Source organism: Ovis aries, chromosome 1, assembly GCF_016772045.2.
Source record: "Ovis aries strain OAR_USU_Benz2616 breed Rambouillet chromosome 1, ARS-UI_Ramb_v3.0, whole genome shotgun sequence".
Taxonomy (NCBI): Eukaryota; Metazoa; Chordata; class Mammalia; order Artiodactyla; family Bovidae; genus Ovis; species Ovis aries.
The window spans coordinates 42,185,962-42,205,151 of NC_056054.1; the positions used below are offsets into that span (position 1 = coordinate 42,185,962).

The 19,190-nt window shown below is 41.1% G+C and overlaps 1 protein-coding gene across 14 annotated transcripts in view; it reads left to right on the forward strand.

The window, feature by feature from the left end:
* Positions 1-1,156: 1,156 nt before the first annotated feature.
* SGIP1 (SH3GL interacting endocytic adaptor 1) overlaps positions 1,157-19,190 on the forward strand; it is a 237,573-nt gene continuing 219,539 nt past the window's right edge. For 13 of the 14 annotated variants that reach the window (XM_060400212.1, XM_042249325.1, XM_060400213.1 and 10 more), the window contains exon 1: positions 1,375-1,595. In XM_060400212.1, the coding sequence (XP_060256195.1) occupies positions 1,586-1,595 (10 nt within the window). In that variant the 5' untranslated portion in view covers positions 1,375-1,585. Of the gene's footprint in view, positions 1,201-1,374; positions 1,596-19,190 lie in introns of those variants that run through there. The other variant, XM_060400235.1, reaches the window with a different exon arrangement.

The following is a 19,190-nucleotide window of genomic DNA, read 5'->3' on the forward strand; positions in this document are numbered from 1 at the left end:
CTCCCAAACTCCGCCTGCCCTCTGCTTCCTCAGCGCTCTGAGGGCTAAGCCTGCTAGAATGGAACTGAGGAACGCCAGACTCTCTGGTACTTGGGAGCCCTCTGAAAGGCTCCCGGATCCCTAGGGACCAGTCAGGTGACAGTCTCAACCCAGCAGCCGAGGTGTCATAACCTTTCCCACTTAAGCAGCAGCACGGCGCCCAGAGCCCATCCCTGGAAGCTGTATAACCGGGACTCCACCCGTCCCTCGGGCCGGGGCTCCACACTTGGGTCCCCCTCTGGATCCCCACTGGAGTGAACGAATGAGCTTGCAGGCCTGCAGATGGATCTTAGAGGAGCTTGGGGGTGGGGTGGGGGAGTGTCATTTAGAAGAAAGTTGGGTTTCCTACAGGGACTGCAGTGGGTAGTAACAGCCACTCTCCACCTGGGGCTGCGCGGCGGCTCACGTGCGCGCTGGGCCGGAAGGATGCGCTGGCGGCTGGACTCGAACGCTGCGGAGCAGAGCTGCCCCCCGCGGTCCCCGTGGCGGCCTGCTGCCCGGGTCCAGTGGGGAGGAAGCGGCACGCAAGGCTAGCTGTAGTCCATCTGAGGCCTCCCTCTCTGCCTGCTCCCCTCTCTCCCGCCTCCCGCCCCAGAAATTATCTCATGCGTTGCCAGTGCGATTCCAGAGCCCCACTCGGGTGGGTTCTTTTGTTTCTTTGTTTTAATGACAGTTCCCAGCCCTTCGGCATGTCATGCGCGATTAATCCCCTGGCTCTCTTGAAGGGAGCTGGGGTGAAATTTCTTCTGCACCATCCTTTTGGGGATAATTGTTTATTATGTGACGTCAGCCGGATTGATTTTTCTCTCCTGAATGAGAGAGAGAGAGTCACAGATGTGTGCGGAGGCCACAGATACTGACATTTGGAATTCCTTCAGGGCAAAGGGAAATGGGAATGGGAGCCTGAGTGTGTGCAGCCAAGACTCCAGGCTGCACGGAATTATTAAGAAGTTTTCTTTAAAATCATAATAATAATAATAATCCCCCTCCGCAGCGAGTCACTTAGGTGCTCCTTTCATGCCCGAGTCCGCGGTGAAGGTGGCGGCGTCTGATAATTAATCTCGGGTACCCAGCCGCTGCAATAGGCTTAAGAAGAGGAGGGGCGGGGGAAGTGCGTCACCAGGTGGGGAAGGGGCTGTGCATTTGGTGACAAGCTGGAGGGTATGGGGGTGGAGGGGAATGGGGACGGGAAATAGGTTCTGTGTGCTCTCCCGCGGTATTGTGTCAGGAGATGCGGGCTGCCTACCATGTGACGCGGTCCAGAGCTGAAGGGATTGGCCGAGGCAACGCAGGCGGTGCAGCTCGGCCGGCTGGCTGTTCCTCTCCCTTTCTCTCGCAGCATCTTCCTGGGAGCCTGTAGGTGAAGCAGCACCAGCAGCATCCATGGCCTATCTTTGGGGTTAACACTTGTCTCCTTTGGCTTCAGCAGCGGACACAGCAGATCTCTCGGCGGCAGCAGCGTTGCGAGGACTTAAGCTGAGACCTGGAATCGTATCCTCCTGTGTTTTTTCAGACTCTGGAAATTAAGGAATGCAATTCTGCCACCATGATGGAAGGTAGGATGCTTTCTGTTGTGGTTGACTGGCTACAGGCAAGGTTTGGGTAGAACAGCGTTGAAATATGTGTGCAGCCTGTGTTTGTGGCTGGTCTAGAACCCGGTTGCCAGGATGTGCAAACAGAAATGCTGCAGTTTACTTGCAGCGGACCAGGGCTCAGACTAATGGAATCAAACCACAGGGCTTCTGTTTAGCTCAGAACCTACAGAGCTCCCAGCTCTTACGGGAGAGAAAAACCTAAAGTGCTTGCAAGGAACTAAGATAGAGCTAGGAAAGAGCTTGCAAAGCAGAGAAGTTGGGAGAGAAGGTTTTCTGCTCTGGGTTCCTGGGACTACACTGATTAAACATTTACAGTGGAAACTTGTCTTCTGAAATTGACAGTAGACAGGAGAGGTCATTGACACAGTTAGCCATGCTGTCATTTTCAGTGAACTGTTTAAAATTTTTTAAAAATTCTCCTAAGATGTTTTTATCTCTGCAATTTACATCATACCCTTGGGGTGAGGGGTTTCATTTTGTCCACAGGCTCTAGTTTTAGGGGGCTGTCATTGCAACAGAATGAATGATGTGAGGAAAATATCTGGGACTCTTGTCTTCTTATTTGGGCTCTTATCAGGTTTTTTTTAAGAAGAATTTTGTGCTTCTTAAATGCGTTCCCTGTGTCATGGCTCTTAGCCAAGCATCAAATTAACTGATTAGCTTTTTGCATTCAATATTAAGTGTAAAGAGGAACTTTCCTGGGAGAGACATTGTTTAAACTACATTTTATTCTACTAAACTACCCTTCTAAGCTTGACATGGTGACAACCAAGATTGCCTCAGAAAAGCAGCAAGCTGATTAGGAAAGAAGCAGGCAGCAGCAGCTTTGATTTTCTGCTTTCACACTACAGGATGGTGCAAAACTCCTGGCCTTTCCTAAGATGACAGGCAGAAATTTGTCCCCAGCCTGGATTTCACAATGCAGAATCGAGTGCATAATGGGTCTCAAATCTGCCATGAAAATGGCAGAGAGGCCACCTCTTAAGTCAAGGTCTATCTTACAGATTTGAAACATTCCTTAGAAATTTACCAAATGGAATAAGAAAAGAACGGTTGTGGAAAGAAAGAAAAACAGCAGTGTTGCCTATACTTATCTGGCAGAAATGAATTCTTTTTGCTCTGTCTGTCATCATGTCAAACATTGTTAATGTGATTTGGGGGAGTGAAAAATTCTACAGTCATGGCCCACAGATTTTAGAAAATAGCCTTAAAAGAGAGACCGGGTATCATTTTGTTATGGAGCCTGGTCTTGTTTGCAGAGGGTTCTTAAGCTAGTTCTTTAAACAGCGGCCTAAATAAACTAAGTTTACTAATGATCAAGATTAAATCATTTTCATTAATTCAAACTGAATTTAACCTTTGAATAACAAGGCAAGACAAACAGAAAGAGCATTACTGAGGGAGTTTTCAATTAGAAGCTCATGTGCATTGCCCTCTTCAGAAAAAAAAAAAAAAAAATGTGTCTACAGAGGTACTAGATTTCTCCAGCTAAATTTCACGTAGCATTTCTTAATAAATCCACACACATTCTGATTAGATTTTAATCTTACCCAGGGACTTGGAAGATTTACTTCTTGCCTTATAAACTATGGACTGAAATTATCTCTGAAGGAAGTAATATTTTCTGATGCTTGTTAATGATTCTTCTGGTAATATTGTCTATTGTGCTATCCCAGGATGTCAGTTCAAAGCCCTGTGATAAGCTTATCTGAGCTGACTACACTGAAAGGAGAGCTGTAACAAAGACTTGTGTTGGAGCTGAATTAACACTATTGCTCTGCATTTGCCAAATTTATCTAATGAAGGATGTTATCTTAGCACTGTTAGGAATTAAAGGTGACACTAGGGGTGCAGTTCCCATCCATCAGATCCTTGCAAAAGAAATTGGACAGGTGTTTCCAGTAGCTTAAAAATGTAAATGAAACTAATATTTTTTAATCTACCTATAGTTCCTGCTTCAGTGCTATTCAAGACTTGTTATCTTCTTGATTCAATGACCTTAGAAAGGCTGGTGAGAACCTTAACTGGAAGTCCAGTTTGCCTATCAATGGCCTTCCAACTTAAATGCCAGCCTTTCTGCCAACATATGCAAGTTCCTGATACTGCATCTCACAATTTCACCTCTTTAATGCTCTTACTCTGAAAGTGTGTCATAGCAGTTATCATTCCCACTTAACTCTTCCCTAGAGGAAGCTAGGCTTCTATCTATCAAGATAGCCTTGGAAAGATACGAAACCCCCTAAAATCCAGTCATGGCAGCCATCTATCAAATATCAGTGGGCTCAGAGAAAGTGTCACCAAACATCCAGATAGTTAAAATGCTGTCTCTTCTCAATTAGTACATGTGACACACACAATCACACACACACACACACACAAACACTCATGCACAGTTATACACACATATGTCACCTGCCCGTATACATTATTCTAGAAAGGGAGAGAACTCACATTTGCATTTGTGTCTATGTGTTTTGGTATTTATTAATGTCTGCTGCTCAGGAAAAACATGGCCATGGCAACTTTTCAAAGCTGCTTCTCTACTTTGTGTAAAGCAAGAGTAAACAGAGATTCATCAGAATGGCTCATGGTTTACTTTTGTGTTCTCATTTTGATGGAATAGGATATATGCTCCATTCATTCAATGTTGGAAATTCTGGCCATAGAGGAGCACTGTTGCTACCTCTCCACTGGGTCCAGTATCACAGAAGGCAGTGAAATAATTTTGCAGGGACCTCAAGCACATTACTGGTATTATACTTTGTGGCTCCATGACTCTTTTCAAATACTTTTCTTTCAAAAGTGTATTTTAAGGAACTTGATTTGTTGATTTCTACATTAAAAAAATTTTTTTTGGCAATGGTTAGTATCGGGTCTTTCCTAAAGAATATCATGTGATGTGGAGCCTTAAGTAGTTTGACTGTGAAGGGAAAGAGGATGAGCAAAGGGAATTATTAATACTCATAAAGGGTGTGTGTACTGGCCAAGCTTACAGTGCAGTCTGTGTGATTAGAGCAACTATTCCAGGATTTTGTTGTTTTACATATGTTATTATTAAAGTTTGAAAACGACCTTTTAGCTACTTTTTTTCTAAGGTAAGTGAAACTGAGTCAGGGTTTCCAGGGACATTTGTTAATTTGTAAGGCAGTATGGGACGTTTTCCCTTGCCTGGCAGAACTGGACTAAAAGTGCTGATGTTTTCAGTTCCCTAGTCAGGCTCTTAGATGTTTTACTGAAAAGAAAAGTTTGGGGGTGCCAATGGTTTCATCCTAAAATAATTTTTAAAGTTAACAAGCATATTTTAAAGATTCACTGGGTTTAATTGCAATGTGCAAGTTAATTTAATAAATTTTATTGTTTTTATTAGTCATAATAGCCTGTCAGTAAGTATATTCTGCACTGAGTGCTTCTGCAGTACTTTTTCTAAATTGCAAGAATAAAAACTAATACATTGAGGTAAAAAAATAGGAGAATAGATTTTGGACCCATGTTCATCACAAATCTCCTAGTTTTGATCACCCATAACATTTTAAATATGAGCTTTTTCTTTTTGCTTTGTATCAAAGTGGACGTTAACCTGATTGAAAACTAGGACTTAAGTTTTATTGGTTGCATCTGTCTCTCTTTTAAATATGAGTATTCACAGAATCACACTTCTCAATTCCTTGTTAATACCTATTATCTCCAAAATCAATGTTTAGAAAAATTTAAGCAGCTCTAGGTTAACTGATCTTCTGTTGTTGCAATGAACCTTGTAATAGTAAAAGTGTTTCTTTCGCCTATCTAGGAATGAAGTTTATTTGTTTGGAAAATTCTTTGCTATAACCAAAAAGGAACAAAGCATTTTGAAGCTGCAACCATTCATTTTGTAGTTAGCTAAGAAGTTTTAAAGGGACTGCTTCTCACTTTTCTATCAATTCCCTTCCCAGAAATAGTGATGTTATTTTGGAAACTCTTAAGGAGGCATATGAGATTTTAATATATATTCCATTCCTTATGCAATTTCTCTCCTTCTTAAAGGGCTCGGGTGTGGAAAAAGCCTCCTTTTATGTACAAATTCCCATCTAATTCCCAAGGTCAACTTTAAATCTCTAAAAGAACATGTAGTCTTTAAAAAAAATTAACTTAGATAAACCATGCTAGAAGACTGTGAGTAATTTTCTCTGTTGGATTTGGCACATATGCTATCCATGTCTCAAATAAACAAGTTGCAGGAAGTCAGCAACTCATAGTTTTTATGTTCCTGAGTTTGTCTGTGAAGCAGTCACTTGAAACAGATTTTTCTGTAGCAATAATGATATAAACAGTGGTTGGATTCTCTAACTAAGTCTATCAAAGATTATCTACCTGAAACTAAATATTTGCCATGAAATGTATAAAGAACATGACATTTTATATAGTAGTTAGCCAAAAGAAAACAATGACATTAAATGTGTTTTCAGTTTCTAATATCACTATTTGAGGGCAAGAAGGTTTACTAGAAGACAATGAGGAGATGGAGAGAAATGTCAAAGGAATTTTGGGGGGTATTTTTAGAACTTTTGGAGACTCTAAATGCTGGATTTTTAAATTATGTTCAATTTTACTTTCATAATTGTGGTCTGTGCTGTGTTGTGCTGTGCTTAACGTCCAACTCTTTGCAATCCCATGGACTGTAGCCTGTCAGGCTCCTCTCTTCATGGGATTTTTTAGGCAAGAATACTGGAGTGGGCTGCCGTTTCCTCTTCCAGGGGATGGATCTTCCCCACCCAGAAGTCGAAGCCGTGTATCCTGCATTGGCAGGCAGAATCTTTACCACTGAGCCGCCAGGGAAGCCCCACTTGCGTTATGGAAACTCATGAATGGAATTAAGAAAGGGAGAAAGATGATTGCAGAAGAGTTACAGGAGCCAGGAGCTCTGGCATCCTGTGCTTCATCAAGCTCATCTAGTATGTCAGGTATACCAGCGGCTTTGTTACCTGTCTCAGATTGTCTAAAGCAAATACTTTCCTGCCTCAGGGCTTTTGCCCTGCCAAGAACACTGTTTTTCCAGCTCATGGAGTAACTGATTCTCTTGTGGTCCCAGCAATACTGCCACCCTGTCTGGAGACCTTCCCTCCCATCCTTGTCATCCCACGCTCCCAGACATACACCCTGCGCACTGAGTCCATCTTGGTCTCCTGTCTTTCCTAAAAGCTATTTTTATGATCTGCGGTTGTTTAAGCTGAATCTCTGACTCAGAGGTAAGCTCCATGAGGGCAGGACTTAGGTCCATCATTTCCCTCTCTATTCTTATCTCGCTATGCAGAGTGGATCCTTAGATGTTTATTGACTAAGTGAATAAAACCAGATTTAAGTGACTGATCACTTCATAGTGTACATTGTAAAGTATTATTTGGGGTCTTATGGTGAATATAACAAAAATACATTCTCAAATCTATATTTTTCCTGGAGAAACAAGATCTATAAATATGAGATTACTAGGGAAATATATGTATTGTGGAGTGCTAATTGTAAGACACCTTTTGAGAAGCCAAAGAAAAGAAATAGTCCATTTGAAAATATGTACTTGATCCTGAATTATTTTGGGGATTAGCTCCAAGGAAATGATTTCATAATGGAAAGAGACAAGTTATAGCAGAGCTATTCAAAGATATTCCCAGAGGCATTGTTGTCAATATCCTGTACATTTTTTTTCTTTTTTCTCTTTTTTCTCTCCCTTCTGCTTTCCTTGTATGTTTGCCTTCCTTTCTCCACTTTACTCATTCTTCAATTTCTCCTTTTCATTCTGGGTTCTATTTCCTTTTTTTCTGGCTTATGACCAGATCTGAAAATAATGCCTATAGAGCCAGGCATTTGGAATTGGGAAAGTGGTGTAAGTAAATTAATGTGTGTAAACAAATTAACGTTGTATGACACATTTGTGCATGCAGTGGCACATGATGGATGTGAGGTTTTTCAGATGCCAAATTAGTCTTGACTGGAAAATTTGTGAATCTTAGAAGCTCAATATGTTTACTGAATTTGTGCAGATTTGGATCTTTTGTTTGAAAGACCATGGGCCCAGGCATCAGACTCAGGTTTGAGTCTTAAGTGTTATGACTTCTCGGTTATGTGTGTGGAGAGGATTACTTTACCTTCCTGGAGTTCTGTTTCCTTGCAAACAAAGTACGAGCATTGATCTGTCATCCCTCTAGAAATTCCAGCTCTAAGAGTCTCTGGCATCTGCTGAATGATTTGGATTCCACATATTCACTCCCTCTAAGGTTTGAATTCTCATAATTGACTCCTCTTCCTCCCACCTCAAAGCGTGCTTTTCCTGACACACAGAAAATGGTTCAGATATATTACTATCCGCTCTCACCACTTAATTCTTCCTCTACTGTCCTATTGCACGTATGCTGTAAGTTTGCTTTGATCTTTGCTTTTGCTGTGCTGAAAAACAGAAATGCGTTTATGCACCTTTCCTATGTAGCTCTGAACATAGAACTATTTATGCATTAAAAATTGTATATTGAATGCATACTAGATGTTAGACATGGTTCTAGGTGCTAGAGGCTCAGTAGTGAATAAAACAGATTCCTGCCTGCACAGAGCTTCTCTGAGAAGACATTTAAGCAAAGGCTTGAGGGAGGGAAGGGAGTGAGCGGTCAAGTAATTATCTGGAGGAACAATCCAAAGTAGCAGCGGGGAGAGCTAGTGAAAGGCTCAGAATGTGGGTAGAACAGCAAGGAGGCCAGCATGTCTGGAGCAAAGGTCAGGGGAATGTTTAAGAGAGAGACTCAGAGAAGAACAAATAGACACATACCCTTGAGTCCCTTTCTCTCTCTCTCTCTTTTTTTTTTTTTGTTGAAGTATAGTTGACCTACAATATTATATTAGTGTCTGGTATATAATATAGTGATTCAATATTTTTATAGATTACTCACCAGACAAAGTTATTATAATATTATTGACGATTTTCCCTGTGCTGTACCTTACATCCCTATTATTTATTTTATAGTTGGTAGTTTGTACCTTCACCTATTTCACCTGTCCCCCCACCCCTCTCCCCTCTGGCAACCACTAATTTTTTTCTCTGTATCTGTGAGTTTATTTCTATTTTTTATATTTTTTCTATTATATCTGTTTATCAGTTTTGTTTTTTATATTCCACATATAAGTGAAAACAAACAGTATTTGTCTTTCTCTGATTTATTTCACTTCACATAATACCCTCCAGGTCTACCCATGCTATTGCATATGGCAAGATTTCATTCTCTTTTATGGCTAAGTGAATAATACCACCTAAGGAATTCTCCAGGCAAGAATACTAGAGTGGGTAGCCATTCCCTTCTCTGGGGCATCTTCCTGACACAGTGATCAAACCTGGGTCTCCTGCATTGCAAGCAGTTTCTAGATCCTTTCCCTGGTGGCTCAGATGATAAGGAATCTGCCTGCAGTGTAGGGGACCAGGGTTTGATCCCTGGTAAGGAAGATCCCCTGGAGAAGGAAATGGCTACCCACTCTGGTATTCTTGCCTGGAGAATTCCCATGGACAGAGGAGCCTTCCAGGCTACAGTCCATGGGGTTGCAAAGAGTTGAACAGGTCTGAGCAACTAACACGTTCACTTTTTTCAAGTATTTATCATATCTTCTTTATTCATTCATCTGTTGAGGGACACTTAGATTCCTTCCATATCTTGACTACTGTAAATAAGACTGTGATGAACACTGGGATGCATATATCTTTTAGAACTAGTGTTTTTGTTTTCTTCAGACAAACAACCAGAAGTGGAATTGCTGGCTCCTCTTCAATGGTAGGAAAGTCAGTTTCCTTTTGCAGAAGTCAGTCTGCATGGGCCTGTGTTATCCATGTGTCAGGAAACAGGTGGGTGTTCAGAAGCCTGTTATTCTGACATTGGTTCTATGACTCTGTTACGATGGTGCCTGTCAGACTCATTCTTCCCCCACATTTCAGTAAGTGGAGGCGTATCGTGCTCTTACCTTGGCTAATGGTACCAAGCTCAAAGTTAGAGCTGAAAGTTCAACTACAATTCTAGGCTTGAACATTTCCATGCAAAAGATAGAGCTCCATGACAAATGATGTCAGAATCATAACTACACACTAATTCACACATATTTTGACTATGTATCAGACTTTTGTTTCTCCTGAGTTCATATAGACTTCTATTATGAACTAGTATTTTAGGCTTTTTTTTTTTAAAGACCCAGAGTGATCCATGTCACATATCTTTAATAAACAGTAGAAGCAAATTATGCTCACCTAGGACATAAGTGTAAGATTATGTGGTGTACAGACCTCAAAGTTTCCAAAATGTTCATTCATTTACCAGGTATATCTGAAGCTTTTTCTTTAGTCTCAGGTATAATGCTAGGCCCAGTGACTATGACTGAAAGAGGCAGCTGTGGACTCCATCTTCAGAAGCTTAGATCTGGTATATAGAAAGACCACATCTTCATGTACATATCTTATTCTACACTCTGTCTATGTGGTACAAATAGGTATGAGTATCCTCATTTCAAACAGAAGGCATCCAAGGCTCCATGATGTTCAGTGACTTGTTCAAAGTGACAACCTTACCAAAAGGCAGAACCAGCATTTATGAGCCAATCTTGATTCCTAGTCAAGGGCCCTTTATTTGTATAATGCTGTAATTGGAAAATCTGGCTGGTGTTTGAAATTTAGCCCAGATCTCTGGCTGACAAGCCAATAACAGATCATCTAAATTTGACTGATATTTCAAGAGCCTTCCTCAGAAATAAACAAGTTAATTTTACTATCAGATCTTGAGCCTCCAGACCAGTCACCTGCCTGAAGAAGTCCAGCTAGGCAGGAGTGTTTTAGTCCAGTGAGCTCCTTTCAATGACACTGACCGATTCTTCATATTTTATCATGGGAAGGGACATATGATATCACTAGTCCTGTGGACTCTAAACTTTCACAGCTTGCATTCTATAAAACACTTTATCAAAAAACCTGGCTTCTACTAGAAACAATAGCCCTTTCTCCCTGAGAAGGACAGCTGGGTGTTCATTGAGATTCCGTGAAAGCCTTGGCCATTATCATGAAAGTGTGATGATGTGTGCTACCCTGGAAGATGAACCAATCAAGTCCAGCCTCATTTTGCAGTTGAGGAAACCAAAGCCAAGTGAAACAACCTTCCTGAGGATTTTTATTCTCTGTATAAGAGGATAAGTCAAAGTTTACTTTAGTAATGATTCCAAAAACGTGAATAGACAAAGACTTGGAGCCTGTGGTGCCTTTCACGTTCAAAGGTGCTGGGGCTGGTTGGGTAACTGCCCAAAGGCACACAAATAAATGTGTCCCCAGGGCCATCTCTCTGCTGAGTACACATACAATGGGCCCATTTATAGCTTTGTCCTGGGTTGCCACCGCAGATGCTGTCAGTGAGTCAGCGGTGTGCAAAGGGAAGGATGAGGACCTGAAAAGACTCCATCTCCTGAATAGTTATGCAACCTTGAGTGAGTTCTGGACCTTCTTTGGCCTCACCCTCCCCATTTGTCAGGTAGCAGTAATGCTGGCTCCCGCCCTCAGAGTTGTCATGAAAATCAAATGAGATCATAAATATGAAAACATCGAAAGGGTGTGATGTAAATGCCAGCTTCTTTTTCAGATGGCTCTCTCTCAGACTGGTTGTTACATGTGGGTCTGATAGCTTTTGGTGGCTAGCCATTACTGCTTGCTATTTTAGTTTTCAGGTAGATTATTGCTGCATCTTTTTGCAGAGAAGCCTTACAGAGTTCCCTCTTCTGTGCACCGTCCTGTTAAATACTAGCATATTCTATAATCCTCTATTCTCAGTGCCTATGTCCTATACTATCCCTTCAGTGACTGTAGCAGACATCACTAATCAATCATGGTCATCTTTCTCTCTGGCCTCGGCACTTATCTCAACATCACATTCCAAGGCACCGCTGCCAGTTGAGATGATGTCACTTTGCTTTTCCTACAATGAGCAGTTTCCCTAAGCTGAAGTACAGGGCCTAAAACTAGGAAACTGGTGGTCTAGCTGTGCAACCAGTACACTCAGCCTTTATAAATGCCCTTAGTGAGTCACTGAAAAATGCCATATGAGAAATTGCCCACAGTGCTGGTATATGGTGGCAATGATAGAAAGTGCTCTGTAAGCCCTGCAGCAGGTAGAACCCTACTCCTGTGCTATTGACCTTCATCATTAAGTTTCTTTTCATCTCGTTGTGCCCCTAATTCAAAGAACCGTGTCTACAAAGTAGCCAAGGCAGAGTCAGTGTTGGACTCATTTCCAGTTCTTCCTTTCTGACTGCCTCATGTCAGGAGGTCCTCAAGAGCTGTTGATTATCCTTCCCGACTCTGTTCTGTCTTTTTCATCCCCTGCTGACCAGACCTTGCTGTTTCTACCTTCCAATCCGTCCTCTTCACAGCCATCAGAGAGGTCAGTTTCCTCACCTGCCTTTGATTGTTCCTCATGCTTTAAAGGTAAGGTCCAAATGTCTTTGTGTGCTGGGCAACATTTTCATACGTGGGCTACTGTATGCCCTCGTGTCTCATCGCCTGGGCCAGACAGGAGCTCCTTGCCTTCTCTTTCCCGTGCATACACTGTCCATTTCCTTCTCTGTGTGGTGACAGTCTGTTCTGATCATTCAAAGTCAAACAAAAGCAACCCCTTCAAGGAAGGAAGCCTTCCCACGTTCTCCTAGGTTGAGGGCAAGGTGCTGCCTGCCCTGTGCTGACTTAGTTCTCAATTCCCACTCTTCAAGGCCAAGGAGCAGAAGGTTTATGAGCCCTGACTTCGGAGTCAGTCAGACCTAGGTTAAATCTCATGTGTGTGACCTTAGGAAGTCAGTGAACATGTTTTCTCATCTGGAAAGTGAGAGTGATGTGCTGAGTCACTCAGTCATGTCCAACTCTTTACAACCCCATGGACTGTAGTCTGCCAGGCTCGTTTGTCCATGAGATTGTCCAGGCAAGAGCACTGGAGTGGGTTGCCATGCCCTCCTCCAGGGGATCTTCCCAACCCAAGGATCAGACTCGCATCTCTTTTGTCTCCTGCATTGACAGATGGGTTCTTTACCACGAGAGCCACCTGGGAAGCCCAAGAGTGATAATAACTGTATCTTTCTCATGGTAATTCAATCACATAAAAGTCTTAAGGATTAAACAGAAAGTTCATGTCTTGCAATCAGAGTTCTCCAGAGATATAGAACCAATAAGCTGAGAGAGAGGGAGGGAGAGAGACTTTTAAGGAAATTTTTCGCTTGATCATGGAGACCAGCATAGTAAGGCCAAAGTCCACAGAACAGACCGGGGGGGCTAGAAACTTGGGTAGGATTGATGTTGCGTTGAGGCAACGTGTTAATCTCTCAATAAATCTTAGCTGCTATTTTCTGTTCATGTACCTACTTTGTTTGTGCCTTCCCCAAGGACCAAGGACTCTGTCAGAGCTGGGACCATGTTTTAATCACTTTTGTATCACCAACGCATGGCATGTGTAAGTGCTCAATAAATATCCGGTGAATGAATGAATAAGTCCTGTCAAGGGATCACAGACCCTATGGAGGATATTTAAGCAACCCAGCATGTGGTTACCATGAAAATTAAATGAGTTAATACATGTAAGACTTTTAGAAGAGCAAAGACTTACTCAGCATTACTGTGTTGGGCACATAGAAGTCTTCAGCCTGGTTCCTGGATGCCAGGAAGTACCCAGAACTCTGCTCACTCTGCTCTCCCTGAAGCATCCATCTGCTGTGTAGGCTCCCTCTGGCAGAGAGCCACACTCTGGTTCCAGGAGCATGCACTTAAATCTAGTATCTCACACATTCTGCCTCTTTTATTTGTGTTCCTCTCATTTTAAGGAAGATGAAGACAAGGTTTCATTGTAGAAAACTTTGAAAGATACAAAGAAGACATTGAAATCAACAGTAATCTCATTATTAGAAAGTAACAGTAACTGCTGCTGCCATTTGTTGAGTGTAGAATACGGACTTTGGGAAGAGACAGTCTGAATCTCTTTAAGCCTCAGCAACCTCATCAGTAAAGTGAAGGACATAATACCTATTGCAAGATGGTAGAGAATTAAATAAGATTTATATACAGATCGTACTTGGAACTTACCTGGGGTATTAAGTAAGCACTCAATAAATGCTAGCTGTTAGTAGTTTTACAATAAAAATACAGATTTATATCAAAGAAACCAATGTGTTGTGTTTATACACATAACTTTTTTAGTTTCCATTAGATTATAATCTCTATCCTAGGTGTGGATATTTGTTAAGAGCGTGGGAACTAGAGTCAAAGTTCCCAGATTCAAATCCTGATCGCTCTACCCTTGCCAACTACACTAGCTTAGGAAAATATTTTAACCCCTCTGTTCCTCAGTTTCTTCTTCTATATGAGATAATTCCTAGTGAAAGGTTATTATAAAGATTAAATGAACTTGATATGTTATCTACAGTTATTATTATTTTTATAATACATGTGATATATGATGTAGTTAAAGAATAGTATTTGGTACAGAGTAAATGTTTGATCAACAAATGTTAGCTGTTATTATGACCCTTATATCTCCAAAGACATTATTTTGCTGGTTGTATAATATCCATAACGTCATACAGTATTTTACTATTTCTTTGGTGTTAGACATTTAGACTGTTAACTGGAGATTGATGAGTGTTTTGAGCTGCTACTGCTACTGCTGCTAAGTCGCTTCAGTCGTGTCCAACTCTGTGCGACCCCATAGATGGCAGCCCACTAGGCTCCGCTCTCCCTGGGATTCTCCAGGCAAGAATACTGGAGTGGGTTGCCATTTCCTTCTCCAATGCATGAAAGTGAAAAGTGAAAAGTGAAAGTGAAGTCAGTCGTGCCCGACTCTTAGCGACTCCATGGACTGCAGCCTACCAGGCTCCTCCATCCACGGGATTTTCCAGGCAAGAGTACTGGAGTGGGTTGCCATTGCCTTCTCCGTGTTTTGAGCTAGAATGGCTCATATCAAGTCTCATGAAATGGTATGAATTCTTGGTTTTCATTTACTAAGTTAGCTTGGTGAGGCAGGACAAGTTTCATATTGGGTTCTAGTCCTGGCACTATCCCAACCAGCAGAGATTACTTTGTTTTTGTTTAGTCGCTGAGTGGTGGATGACTTTTTGGGAACCTATGGACTGCAGCACTCCAGGCTTCCCTCTCCTTCATCACCTCCTGGAGCTTGTTCGAACTCATGTCCATTGAGTCGATGATCCCATCCAACCATCTCATCCTCTACCACCGCTTCTCCTCTTGCCCTCAGTCTTTTCTAGCATCAGGGTTTTTTGCAGTGGGGCAGCTCTTCGCATCAGATGGCCAAAGTATTGGAGCTTCAGCTTTAGCATCAGTTCTTCCAGTGAATATGCAGGGTTGATTTCCTTTAGAATTGACTGGATTGATCTCCTTGCTGTCCAAGGGACCTTGGATAGCCATATAACATTGGGAAGAGAAAGCAAAGAGCAGAAAGAAAAATTGATTTTAATTCAAAAAATTCTAACATCTTTTGGCACCATTCTTTATTAGCTGTGGGAATGAGGCCAAGAATTTGCCAGGTGGGTAGGCATTGATTTTTTACAGCTTGTTTCAAGGTTCTGGCTATGTACTTGAGCAAGTCCTTATCTCTTTATTGTCCCAAATGCAGGATGGTAAATGATAAGAACTTTCCTGCCTTTCTCACTAGATTATAAATATCAAGCATAAAATATATATGAAAGTATTTTGAAAGCTACAAATTTTCATATAATGTAGTATTAGAACTGTTATTACATTTAATATCTAGGAAGCTCTGTTTTCAAGTGAAAGGTTAGATTAAGTAATTTTGAAGGTGCTACCTAGTTTTAAGAGTCTGTGGTCTAGTACTAGGGTTCCAGAATGTGTCCCTGCTAGAGTTAAACCCTCCCCCTGTACCTTCCACCTTTCAAGCATACTAATAATTTTCTGCATTTCTGGATACCAGAAGAGAAACATCTTTCTTAATTTGGTGAGTTATTTATCTGAACAGGGAATGCTATAGTATATCATTCTATTAATCAGTAAAAATATTCCTAAATGGTGAATTTGTAGTTGGGACAATATAAAATATATTTTAAAGTGTGTCCAACTAAAAGCTATGTTGCCTTAGTTACAAAGCCTAATATATAATTTCAGCAATGTGCTAATGTGCTCAATCTAAGTGCCAGATCAAATTATTTAATGTGGATTTCTTTTCTAGAGTTTTCTGGTATCTTCTGTCTTCATGGCAACTCACTTCAAGTTAGCACATTGAAGAACAGAGCCCGTTGCTTTCTTGACAAACTGACTAAGATACAGAGTGGTGGCATTGCGATGCTGTGTGCTCGCATCCAGGTACAGTTCCAGGTATGGGGTACAGGTGAACAAGATGCAGAGAGTCCTTGCTCTCATGGAGCTTGCATCCTGCTGTGAGAAGACTAACAAAGCAAATGAGTAAACAAGAGAATTTCAGATGGTGGTAAAATCAATTAAAAAAAAAACAACAATCCTATGAAAGAGAATGGGGAATGGTGGTAAATCCTTCTTTAGGGGGCCCCAGAAGGCATTTGAGCTGAGACCACGTCACACTGTAACACGTGAAGATCCTTCAAGAGTGAGGCTTGCAAGGGTCAAAGACCTAGGACTTGGTAAGCCTGAGGAACAAAAGGAAAGCCAGGCTGGCTGGAGATCAGGGAAGGAGCAGGAAGGAGGCAAGAAAGAAGGAAGACAAGGTTCAGGTCAGGGATGTGTTTATGAGCAACAGAGGTGGATTTGAAATTTATTCTGAGGCAGTGGAAATCCACTGGAAGAGTTATAGGAGAAGTCATGCTTCCATTTATGTCTTTAAACAATTACTGTGGATGTTGGATGAATTTGAGTGGCTACAGATGGCACTCTGGTTTGGTGGGGGGAGAAGGGCTGTTTTTTGGTTTAGCGTTTTTTTCCTTCTTTCTTTGCTTTTTTTTTTTTTTTGAGAGGAGATTGTCTTGCATCTGTGTATGAGTAATAAATACTCTGATATAATTTAAATTTTATGTTCATTTTGGGAAAGCTAAGAGAGGTTGGAAAGAATTGGGGTTCCCTTCCCCCAAGAGCTTGGTGCTATCTGTGCTGAGATCTGAGAGCTCAAAACGAGAATTAAATTGGCTATATTCATGCAACTCTTTTTCTAACACAAATGGCTCTGGCATTCAATTCTTTTTTTTTTCAGAAGCATGTTGACAGGTGAAAAATGGAAGATATTAAAGATCCAAGTATACCAACATGTGTGTGTGGGTGGTTTATGTACTTGTTTTTAAATGGCTTTGAAGCACTTCAGTTCTTTGATAGTCATTTTGATACTGAATCAGTTAGTTTATTAGGCTGACTTTCATCATTGAGGCTTTCTCTCCAGGCCAGATTAGAAAGACAGAAGTATTAAGAGATCTTGCTGTTGACAGAGTTTGACCTCTCAGTGTTCATTCTTTCCTACAAATGTTTCCATAAAAACCTCTTCTGCCCTCTCTGAGTTTCATTATCTGACATTCGTTAACTAGACACCCGCGCACGCCTCCAGCTACATAGCTCTCTCTGCCTACCTGCAGGTGCCAAAACTGCCAATGTTCTCTGGATTGTTTCCTTTCTGATGGTGGCACATGTTCCTATTCCAGTCTTCTTGATTCTTAGGACTCTGGTATGCTTTTCTGAGTATTCATAGCAGACAATTGCACAGGCTTGGCAGTCACATCAGACCTGGATTCAAATCCTGCTTCTGCAACTTATGTGTGCCTTTGGGCAAGCTTGAGCTTCAGGGGGTTTTGGATGTCTTTCTTTTTTCAGGTTTTACTTTACCAAAAATCCATAAGATTGTCAACAAGTATTTATTGAGGTTCAAACTATTGTGCTTGGTACTAGGTGTCTATGGTGAGCAAACATCAGACCTTCTGGAGTATACAGTATAGTAACAAAGACATAAAATTAATACAGATGATGAAATGATTCCAAGTGAGCAAAGTGCTATGAAGGAAGCACTGAATGGAGTTCTGACAAAGCCATTTATTCATATATTTTTATTGAAATATAGTTGATTTACAATGTTATGTTAGTTTCTGTTGTATAGCAAAGTGATTCAGATATATATATATATATAAGCGCTTATATATATATATATACTTTTACATTATCGTTTATTTCAGGATATTAAATATCTTAGTCAAAGTTTGTCAAGTAAAGCAACGAGCTCTATTCTTTAATGCGCTAACTTGAAGTGGGTTGCCATTAACACAGAAGATACCAGAAAACTCTAGAAAAGAAATCCACATTAAATAATTTGTGCAATATAGTATGACCTTGCTCTTTACCTACTTTATATATAGTAGTTTGTATCTGCTAATCTCAAACTCCTTATCTATCCTTCCCTGATCCCCTTTCCAATTTGGTAACCATAAGTAAGTTTGTTTTCCACATTACAGAACTTTTCAGATATGGGTCCTAACCTGGTAAGGTGGGGTGAATCAAAGTTGGGGGTGAGTCAAAGTCATTGCAAGCATTAAATGACACTGTTCATGAAAAATACTTCCTATGACCTTTGCATTCAATTGATCGTAGTTGTTATTGTTATATTATCATTGTTATTGTCATTGTTAACACCAGATGCACTCCATGACTACATGTATATATCCTTGATTCAGTTAGCTTTCCCAGAGCTTGCTACAAGGTGCTTCAAAAATGTCTATCGACTATGTTCTCAGGGATTTGCCTGGGACTGTCCTGCGTCTGTGCTCCCTGACCCCTGCCAGTTTACCTAATTTCTGACCTTTCTGAGTAGTTTCTCAGACTAGCCACTTTGAGTTCCAGCCATGCTTTGACACTCCCAGATTCTTTAGAAGGCTCCTGATCTCCTGATCTTATTGCTTTATCTCCTGAATGAATGCCAACTACATCCCAACATGACAACTGCCTTGTTGCTAGGCAGTTCCCAGAAGGGAAGATGAACATTTTAGATTTTCCAAAAGAAAAGGAGAATGCCTCCCTCTCTGTTTAAGCCCTTTTGAAGAGCCCATTGCTACACCCACTCAACACCATAAGCACCTATTCTGGCAGAATTAAAAGCCTGAGGGAATATTTCTTCCCGTTGATATCCAGTAACTCTTTCTTATTCATCGCTGTCTTAGAGCTTACACCATAAATCGAATCCTCAGAGTTTTTCATTTCTTCATTTTAAAGGCTGTGAAACTGGTTTTAACTTTTTAAATTGTCAGTGTCTATATTATACATACATCTATGCATGGTAAATTGTTGATTTTCCCAGCTGATGAGTGAGAGGAACAGTTTTATATAGCCATTAGCTCTAAATCACCTCTTCTTCTGAAGTTGTTCATAACTGACTTTCTTTCTCCCTTCCTTTCTTCCTATTCCCTAATTAGAGCTTATAGAAAGATAGCTGCCCTAGAACAATCCTAGATCTCCAGATGTATACTAAGAAAGATTGAGAATGACATTATCCCTGAAATATTTCACAATTGCTCTTAACAAGTAAGCACTGCCCTCCCCAGGAGGAGGAAATGTTCAGGTAGAGTTCAGAT